The following is a 10,129-nucleotide window of genomic DNA, read 5'->3' as shown; positions in this document are numbered from 1 at the left end:
GCTTAAGCTGAGATGAGCATCAAAATTGTAGGTTATCGAACCGGATTAATAGAAGATATCGCCAGACAACTGAAAAAGGAAATGCATTGACTGAGGCAAGGTGCACACGAGGATACGCGTATTAGACGCTGCATCCACCCCCAGCAGGTAGGTATGCCTGTCGTAACAGGCCATTAAAAGGGCTGTGTAGCGCAGGTTGCCAGCGCAATATATAGCTTCTCCAAACCCAATTGTCAACCTCACCTATCCGCGGCGAATCCTGTTTCACTAACAGACGAGGCTCTGGCGACCCCAAGCTCTTCATGGAACTTGGTGGTGGAGAGGGAGGGATGGCCTGAAGGTTTAATGTGGCCATATAAATCGTTCCCGAGATGGTCGGGCTAGCGCCTTAATGGTGCTGTGTTACCGGAGCGTGCCGGATCTGTATCCGGCAAAGGACGATCACATCGATAACACTCCCCAAATCCTTCGGGGAGCAACCTTATCGCTACAACAACAACAACAAGACGCTACATGCGAAATCTGTACGCTTTGATGTCGAACACATGTACTTGAATGGAGAGCTGCACACGGGGTGTAATGCATGAAAGCGACAAAGCACGAAAGCTTCATGTAGCTAAGCATACAGCGATGTTTGTCGCTGAGCGTACGTGCGCTTGAAAAACAGGAAGAACAAGATGTTTGTTTACATTTTTTCGTATGCAAATTTGTGAAATTAGTAAGAAAATGTTATTTTAGTCAATAAAAGTGCGTGAAATGTATATTACCAAAGCGAAAAAGAGTATTCCACACCATAAAAGCTTGGTTAGACCTTGTTGAAACGATTAGAAGGCTAAAAAGTGTTGGAAACTAGAAATCACTTTTTTCTCTAGACCGCGGTGGATTAAATTTGCCTTTCATAGTTAACAAAGGCTCGGGGATGCAAACAACTTGTAATACCTATTTTCCTTTAGTTTCGGGGACGGATATACCTGAAGAAATTTAATTTTTTATTTTTTTAATAATTGTTTGCTTTTTGCAGCGACGCTCGAAAGTAGCTTCGTGTGCAGATCTTGAAGCGTAGAGAAATAATAGCTTCATGTCATATATTGTACGCGTCTATGAAACTATGCCTCATGTGCATTTTGCCTCAAGGTACCACCAGCCGGGTGTGGAAAAGCACATTTATTGGGACATCCAAGATGTTGAACGAAACATATTTTGGACCATTGGATCCAGTCAAATTTATTCGTACAATGCCCCACATTTTTTTGTAAGGAACCAAGTCCTCCGATGCCACAATTAGATAAGAACGATTTGAAAAACCTACACAGATTTCACACTGGACGCTTCACCAGCCAATACATGCATCCACTAATCCGAATTGGTTTGGCCAAACATACATTTTATTTGCATTTGCTTGAATCATAAAAAAAACTAGATATTTGTTTTTTATATACATAAGTCGTTTGAATTTAGGCTAAAAAGTACGCTCATTAAAGTTCTTTCTCAATTTAGGCAAACTCGCACCCAGCCTTAATTACTAACTTAAATTTTTTTGTTTAGCATCAAATTTTCGTGTGATGTCGTAAAAAGTAGGAAATTGGCTTAGTATTAGGCATGAAACACGTAAAGGCTTTTGCTGCGTTTCTTCTTTTTTCCAGTTAACAGCGCTATAAGGTAATATATATAGAGACACGAAGTTGTAAAGCGAAGCGAGCAATTAGGATAGTAGCTGTGTTTTTTTTTTTTTACATATATGTACTATACACGTGCATTGGTACACAACATCGTGCAAGTTGGTCATGATTTCGTTTTTGAGTAAGTTTGAGTGCGTGTTTTCATTTATGTTGTATTTGTAGATGTTGTGCTCTACTCTCGTAGGTTGTGTGTAGTTGAGTTGTATCAACTTACAATACTACATACAAGTTGCACAATACAAAGTAGTATTTCATTTCAAACAGATGTAGTGAGTATTTGTGGAATACTATTTTTGTCTGACTGCAGTAAAATAGAATAAAAAGACAAATTTATTTGTTTTTGGGATGGAAACATTTTGTATTTATACCAGAAAAGGTGAATAGTAAAAAATACTAATTTTTCAAAGGTATTCATTTTAACATAACATAAAAATAAATAAAAATTTTACATAACTCGATTTCATAAATTGCTTTGATTCACATTAGATTGGTACATGTTTCGAATATTAAAAAAGGAACATAAATCACATTTTGTTATTAATTAATAAATTTTTAGGAAATTGTCCGTCCATATATCGCTTGTTAGCACATATCCAGTCTCAGCTACCGCTGTTACATCGGTTTTTAAAATTGAAAAATGTATTTTAAACCTTTGCTCAACATTTCTATAAATTGTAGTGGGGTGCGGCAAGAGGTTTTCCACATTTACATTAGATCCATGTTTATGTCCAACCTCGAGTATGAATTTGGTAAATTCTTTAAGGCCACGATCCTGAGCCAGCGCATAAGGGCGAATGTCACCCGTCACCCATTCTGCCAAAACTTCTGTGCATCTCTTCTTGGTATCTCCATTCACCTCAACTTGTATTACTCCTTCTTCATTTTGTGCTCCAACGAAGCACTTGTGCTTCGACATATTTGACAGCGCATACTTTGAGTATTTGTAAACGCTATTGCATATTTTGCATGCAATAAAGTTTGGGATTTCATTATTTCCATCGTCAATAATATGGCCGAAATAATCCCAAACTTTGCTTCTTCCTCGCTTTATATTTATTTTATAAACACCTGACAGGATTTTAGCTTTAATGTCATTGTTATTCATTTATCACAAATATAATATAAAATTTCACAGAAATTTTACCACAAACACTTTACTTTTCCACAAAACAATTTGCCACGCGTTGCAACGATCAAGCACACTATAAGTACAATAAGTATTTGCGTATATGAGAGAGAGAAATGAATGCATGTTGTGTAGTTCCCAATACAACATAGTGGAACGAACATGCGATGTTGTGTGTAGAGTGATCAAACCAGAACGACACAACATCTACAACCATCTGTTTGACAACAGCACAACATTTACTTTACAACTTCTTCGTTTGCACAACATATACAAGGTATTTATCAATTATACTACATTGTACAATACTTTGTAGTGTAATAATGCACGTCACTAATATGTACTTAACCATTTAAACGTTATCTCAACTTATGAAATTTTTGCGCAGAAAATTAATACGGCTAAATTTCAGTATGCATTATCACGTGGAATGGAATGTGTCTCTTTATTTTATCTCTATACAATCGCACACTATCGCAACCGATTTAGATATAGGTTACACACTATGGCCAAGATAAGTATATACAAGGGGTTTATCAATAATTGCCGCTAGATGGGTCTCCTAAATATTATGTAAATTGTTGATAATCGTTTTTTTTTACCAGCAAATGCAGATGTATAAATAAATAAATGTAAAGCGCGATAACCTCCGAAGAGATTTTAGGCATAGCTTCTCATCCAATTTGCGTCGTATTCCTTTTTAATTTTTCCTACAAATGGGCGGGACGCGACTTACTTGTTTTATGCCGACTCTGAACGGCATCTGCAAAGCAGATGAGTTTTCACTGACAGCTTTTCGTGGCAGAAATACACTCGAAGTGCTTGCCAAATACTGCCGGGGAACGACACCGCTTAGAAAATTTTTCTTCTAATTGAATCAAAATTTTAAAAGTAACTTACTTACTTACTTAATTGGCGCTTAACCGTCTAAACGGTTATGGCCGTCCAACAAGGCGCGCCAGTCGCTCCTTCGCTCCGCCAACCGGCGCCAATTGGTCACACCAAGGGAGTATTTAAAAAACACGGCTATTTACCTATAATGCAGTCAAAGCGACCAAAGCGTTTATGTAAAGCCAAATGCAATTAACTGCTTAAAATTCAGGTATTACCCTTCATCAGCGTTCAAGAGCCACATTTTTACTCTAGTGTCAGTAATTTCAAGGCAGAAAATAAAAGATTTTGTCTCTATGAAAAGTTTAACAAAAAACCAAAAAATTCGAACCCGGATCTGGACGGGGAAGGATCCATAGCACTTTTGCACAGTAAAAACCTTAAAAAAAATTACCACTTGAGACCCTCTAAAAAAAATTAAGCCTTTCCGCGATAAAACGTCCAATATATGGCGGGCTCGTAGTTCATCTATATGGTTGACTCATCTGTACAGCAACAACATACCTGTGTTCAGATTGTCAAAATCTGCGTTTGGGGCTGAGCGAACAGAGGTTTAGGCCGAGCTTCTCTTCCAATTTATGTTGTGCTCAAAGTGTTTGCCAAATCACTGCCGAGGGGTACACCGATTAGACAAACTTCTTTTCTAATTGGAAAAACTTGTTTCTAAATGATGTTCCTTTGCCAGGGACTTGAAATTACTTTTCAATAAAAAATTTCCTCCCACAGCAGTAAATAAGGCAAGGTGCACACGAGGCTACGCGTCATAGACGCTGCAGGCGAAATTTGTACGCTTTGATGCCGAACACATGTATTTGAAGGGAGAGCTGCATAAAAGCGACAAAGCATGAAATTTTCGTGTAGCTAAGCGTACAGCAATGTTGGTCGCTGAGCGTACGTACGCTTGAAAAAAAAAGAAGAACAAGATGTTTGTTTACATTTTTTTGTATGCAAATTTGTGTAATTAGTTAAAAAATGTTACTTTAGTTAATAAAAGTGCGTGAAAGGTATATTAGCAAAACGAAAAATAGTGTTAAACACCACAACAGCTTGGTTGAACATTGTTGAAACATTTAAAAGGCTAAAAAGTGTTGGAAACTAGAAATCGCCCTTTTCTCTAGTCCGCGGTGGCTTAAAATTTCCTTTCATAATTTACAAAGGCACGGGGATGCAAACAACGTTTAATACCTATTTTCCTTTGGTTTCGGGGACGGATATAGCTGAAGAAATTTAATTTTTTATTTTTTTCAATAATTGTTTGCTTTTTGTAGCGACGCTCGAAAGTAGCTTCGTGTGCAGATCGTGAGGCGTAGAGAAATTGTAGCTTTATGAAATATCTTGTACGCGTCTATGACGCGTAGCCTCGTGTGCACCTTGCCTAAATATACATGTTACATTTTACATTCTCCATCACCTTTTGATAACTTCTACTCCAGTGCATTGAAAAAAAAAAAAAAAATAGCAACTGATAAAATAAGCCAACCTATAATACAGCCTTGATCAGCTATTAGCTACACTCTGTATTGTTTCTCTTTAACGCATTTCCAACTGACAGCAAACTGGATATGTCATTTTCCCGCCTTTGACAACTTTCCGCTTAAAATTAGTCGCATTTTGCATGATCCGATAGTATTTGTGAAGAAATTTTGTTATAAAATTGTAAAAATGAAGTCTCCTAAATTATACGTAATTAAGCGAGGTAAGATTTGCAATATGGAGTCTAATGCAAAAGCAATTGTATTTAAAACGTGGGTACTGTGTGGGATCTATGCAAGCTTGCTGGGAAATGAAAAGATTGCCTCGGAGGAAATGAGCCAAAGGACGGCTATTTGTTTTATAGATTTGTCTTAGTTCCAAGCATTCAACATTCAGAAGTTATATCAAGGATTAAAGGGGTTGGTTAGCACAATATAAAGGTTCTCCAACCCAATTGTTAACCTCACCTTCGAGCGGCGAATCCCGCTTCATTAACAGACGAGGCTCTGGCCCTCCCAAGCTCCGTATGGAACTTGGTGGTGGGGTAGGGAGGGATGGCCTGAAAGCTTAATGTGGCCATATAAATCGTTCCCGAGATGGTCGGGCTAGTACCTTAATGGTGCTTTGTTACCGGAGCGTACCGGATCCGTATCCGACAAAGGACCATCACATCGATAAAACTCCCCAAAGCCTTCGGGGAGTAACCTTACCGCTACAACAACAAAAACAACAAGTTTTATATCAACGCTGAGAACTTAGTATTCCGCAGGGTTTCTTAAATTTTGTTGCTACGGCCATAGTGTCCTAGAAACATAGGCATGTCCTCTTACCTGTAAGTTACATTTGTCACCGCTCATTTATATGTAGAATACTCTTAAACTGAAATTTGAATTTTGCGTGCATTGTAGCCTTTTGATTCTTCAATAAAAAATGGTTGTTACTTATAAATTAATTAGGTAATATACAACGAATTTCACCATAAGGGTACTCACAACAAGTCATTATTGGAATATAATTTTATTTTGTAAAAATTTAATATTTTATTCAAAAAATTTATATTTCGTTTCTATTACAAATTTAGATGGACGTAAAGAGGATATACACTTCGATAAAATTACTTCACGCGTACAAAAGCTTTGCTATGGACTCAACATGGATTTCGTTGATCCGGTAGCTTATTTTGCCTTACATAGATATGTACTTAACTTCTTATTACATTCTTTAATTTGTATTATAGGTAGCCATCACATTAAAGGTAATAAATGGTTTATATTGCGGTGTCACTACACAAGAGCTTGATAACTTGGCAGCGGAAATTGCAGCAAGTCTTACAACACAACATGCCGACTATGCAACGCTAGCTGCACGTATTGCTATATCAAATTTACACAAAGAAACGAACAAAGTTTTCTCAGGTAAGTCAGACAGGAAATTAACATGTTTATGTATTAATATCAAAATGTAATAGATTGAATTTGACTTATGAAAAATGGGAGCGTAATAATAGTTTTTCTTGGCAGTGATGAAGATTGCCATGTCAGGAAATCATTGTCATACGATAATAAAGTTGGGGGATATAATTTGATGTGAATTGAATAATACGGAAAATTAGAAGTTAATCTATCTGGCACTACTTTGATCTGCATACTGCAATAGGTTAAACTCTTACTTATACGGAATCAACACAAACTTACGCATTGCATGTCTCTCATGCAATGTATCCCTCATGACACCAACCATCTTTTCAATTGCAATGAATTCAACGCCTCTAACAGCAATGACTCTAAGATCCGACCCTATTAAAACTTCAAGTTTCCCTGGATTTCCGTTAGAAGATATTGATAACAATTTATGAATGATCGCAGCTATTAGATTGGGCGAAGCATTGCTAAAAGAAGAACTTATTGATGATTGTCAAAGCGAAGAAGCTTTGATGCGGTACATATATGATGTATTAAGGTGTGATGAGATATCAAGATATGATGTCATGCTGTCATACGTTGTGATGTGATGCAATGCAATAAACTATGATATGATATAATTTGGTAGGATATGATAATGTTGTTGTTGTTGTTGTAGCAGTGCTTCGCCCCATCCAATAGATGCGACCGATCAGGCTATGATAATATAGGGAATTAATAATATATAGCGCGTTGAAATGGGACTGATGGATGATGTGATGTGGTAGAAATGATATGATATTGTTTTGTAGGACATGATAACACGGTACCTATGGATTTAATTGTTGTTTATACAAAAAGAAATATTTAAGTTCAGATGAGTGCAAAGTGAAGTTTGGCTGTGATATTGTTTGAAAGAGTTTGTAGGACGTAAAGCGAAGCAAAAATTTGAGATGTTAATGACTTATGAAACGCTTATCTGACAAATCGAGGCACCAAGGATTTATTGGAAATAGGCCCTTAGCATGAAACCCATCTATGGGCTACCCCAATGTATATGTGTATATATATGTTTTGAATTATGGCACTTTTCTAGAAGAACCGTTTAGATAAGAGTACGCCGAGTAGAATGTGAATATATACATATATAGGTTGGTGCACTATGTGGTATATGTTGGTCCGTACACGTTTTTTCTGTAGCAGTGTATAAGATGTGATATCTTACCCTATCTATCACTTACTGAAAGATATATGTATTTAAATTTTGCGTCTATTTCTTATCTTCAGATGTGATTAGTGCATTGTATTATCATGTGAGCGACGAAACTGGCTTAGCTACACCCATAATATCAGATTTTCACTATGAAGTGGTAAAGAAAAATGCTGATCGCTTAAATTCAGCTATAATATACGATCGTGACTTCGGTTACAATTATTTTGGTTTCAAAACGCTAGAGCGTTCTTATTTACTTAAACTCAATGGTAAAATAGTTGAGCGTCCACAGCATATGTTAATGCGTGTTTCCATTGGTATACATGGTGAAGATATTGATGCTGCTATTGAAACATACAACTTACTATCGGAACGTTATTTTACACATGCTTCACCAACTCTCTTTGCTGCAGCTACTAGACAACCACAGTTATCATCGTGTTTCCTTTTAACTATGGTTGCCGATTCGATTGATGGCATATTCACTTCAGCTCATCAATGTGCTTTAATTTCCAAATCAGCGGGTGGTATTGGACTAAATGTACATTGTATACGCGCAAAAGGCACAGCAATTGCGGGCACCAATGGCACATCAAATGGTTTGGTACCAATGTTGAGAGTATTCAATAATGTAGCACGTTATGTAGATCAAGGCGGTGGTAAACGACCTGGTGCTTTTGCAATTTATTTAGAACCATGGCATGCAGATATATTTGAGTTTTTGGATTTAAAGAAAAATACTGGCAAAGAAGAGCATAGAGCTAGAGATTTATTTTACGCTTTATGGATACCAGATCTGTTTATGAAACGGGTTGAAGCTAATGAAGATTGGTCGCTTATGTGTCCACACAAATGTCCTGGCTTGCATGAAGTATGGGGCGATGAGTTTGAAAAATTGTATACTAAATATGAGCAAGAGGGGCGTGCTAATAAGAAAGTAAAAGCACAAAGCCTTTGGTTTGCCGTTATAGAATCGCAAGTAGAGACAGGCACACCGTATATGCTGTACAAGGATGCATGTAATAGAAAGAGTAATCAACAAAATATTGGCACCATTAAATGTAGTAATTTATGCACAGAAATCGTTGAGTATTCAGCACCAGATGAAGTGGCAGTGTGTAATTTAGCATCAATTGCGCTTAATATGTTTGTAACACCAGAAAAAACTTACGATTTTAAGCGTTTGAAGGAAGTTACGAAGACTGTCACACGTAATCTAAATAAAATAATCGATGTAAATCATTATCCATTGCCTGAGGCAAAGAAATCCAACTTCAGACATCGTCCGATTGGTATTGGCATACAGGGTTTTGCAGACGCCTTAATTCTTATGCGTTATCCATACGAGAGTGAGCAGGCCGCACTCTTAAATCAACAAATTTTTGAAACTCTGTACTATGGCGCATTGGAAGCAAGTTGTGAATTGGCTGAAAAATATGGGACTTATGAAACGTATGAGGGTTCACCAGTCAGTAAGGGTATACTTCAATATGATATGTGGGATAAAAAACCGACTGAGCTATGGGATTGGACTGTATTGAAGGAAAAAATAAAACAACATGGCGTACGCAATTCGTTACTTTTGGCGCCTATGCCTACAGCATCGACTGCACAAATTATGGGCAATAATGAATCGTTTGAGCCCTATACTTCAAATATTTACAATCGTCGCGTACTTTCGGGTGAATTTCAAGTTGTTAACCATCATTTGTTACGCGATCTTACTGAATTGGGCTTGTGGGATGAAGATATGAAATCCAAAATTATTTCAAGTCGTGGTTCAATACAAGGTATTGAATCAATACCACCAAAAATACGTGAACTTTACAAAACAGTCTGGGAGATATCGGTGAAGACGACAATCAAGATGGCAGCCGATCGTGGCGCATTCATCGATCAAAGTCAATCGTTTAATATACATGTAGCCGAACCAAATTATGGCAAGCTTACTTCTATACATTTTTATGGTTGGAAAGCTGGTCTCAAGACAGGAATGTATTACTTACGTACAAAACCTGCTGCAAATGCTATACAATTTACAATTGATAAAAGTCGTAAGGAAACGAATGGCGATGCAAACGTTGAACAATCACCAGCGAAGGCAGCAGACGAATCGCTTAATCGTAGCCAAAATATAGCAGATATGGTTTGTTCACTCGAAAATAAGGAAGCATGTATGTCTTGTGGATCATAAAAAGTTTTATGTTTAGTTTTATATACTTATGTGTTTTTTGTTTTCTATATATCCATTCAATGTTTCGAAATAAAGTATTTATGTTAATTATAAATTAAATTATATGGAAGCTCTTTTAATCGGAATCGAATGAACTATTCCATTAAACCGCTT

The 10,129-nt window shown here is 36.9% G+C and overlaps 1 protein-coding gene across 1 annotated transcript; it reads left to right on the top strand.

Annotated features, from left to right (window-relative positions):
- The first annotated feature begins 5,253 nt into the window (after positions 1-5,253).
- On the top strand, positions 5,254-10,075 carry RnrL (Ribonucleoside diphosphate reductase large subunit). Its single transcript, XM_067764792.1, has 4 exons — positions 5,254-5,392; positions 6,251-6,339; positions 6,407-6,584; positions 7,857-10,075. The coding sequence occupies exons 1-4, from the start codon at positions 5,359-5,361 to the stop codon at positions 9,974-9,976; spliced, it is 2,421 nt and encodes an 806-aa protein (XP_067620893.1). The 5' UTR covers positions 5,254-5,358; the 3' UTR covers positions 9,977-10,075.
- The last annotated feature ends 54 nt before the right edge of the window (positions 10,076-10,129 follow it).

This window comes from Eurosta solidaginis, chromosome 2 (assembly GCF_040869045.1).
Source record: "Eurosta solidaginis isolate ZX-2024a chromosome 2, ASM4086904v1, whole genome shotgun sequence".
In the NCBI taxonomy this organism is placed as follows: domain Eukaryota; kingdom Metazoa; phylum Arthropoda; class Insecta; order Diptera; family Tephritidae; genus Eurosta; species Eurosta solidaginis.
The sequence above is the reverse complement of the archived record's forward strand: the minus strand, read 5'-3'. Positions and strand labels throughout refer to the sequence as shown.

What these genes read in the sequence shown, in the direction of transcription:
- RnrL (XM_067764792.1), top strand. Translation starts at nt 5,359, where the DNA reads ATGAAGTCTCCTAAATTATACGTAATTAAGCGAG. An exon ending in ACATGGATTTCGTTGATCCG is followed by an intron (nt 6,340 to 6,406) that starts GTAGCTTATTTT and finishes TTTGTATTATAG; the next exon opens with GTAGCCATCACATTAAAGGT. An exon ending in AACGAACAAAGTTTTCTCAG is followed by an intron (nt 6,585 to 7,856) that starts GTAAGTCAGACA and finishes TCTTATCTTCAG; the next exon opens with ATGTGATTAGTGCATTGTAT.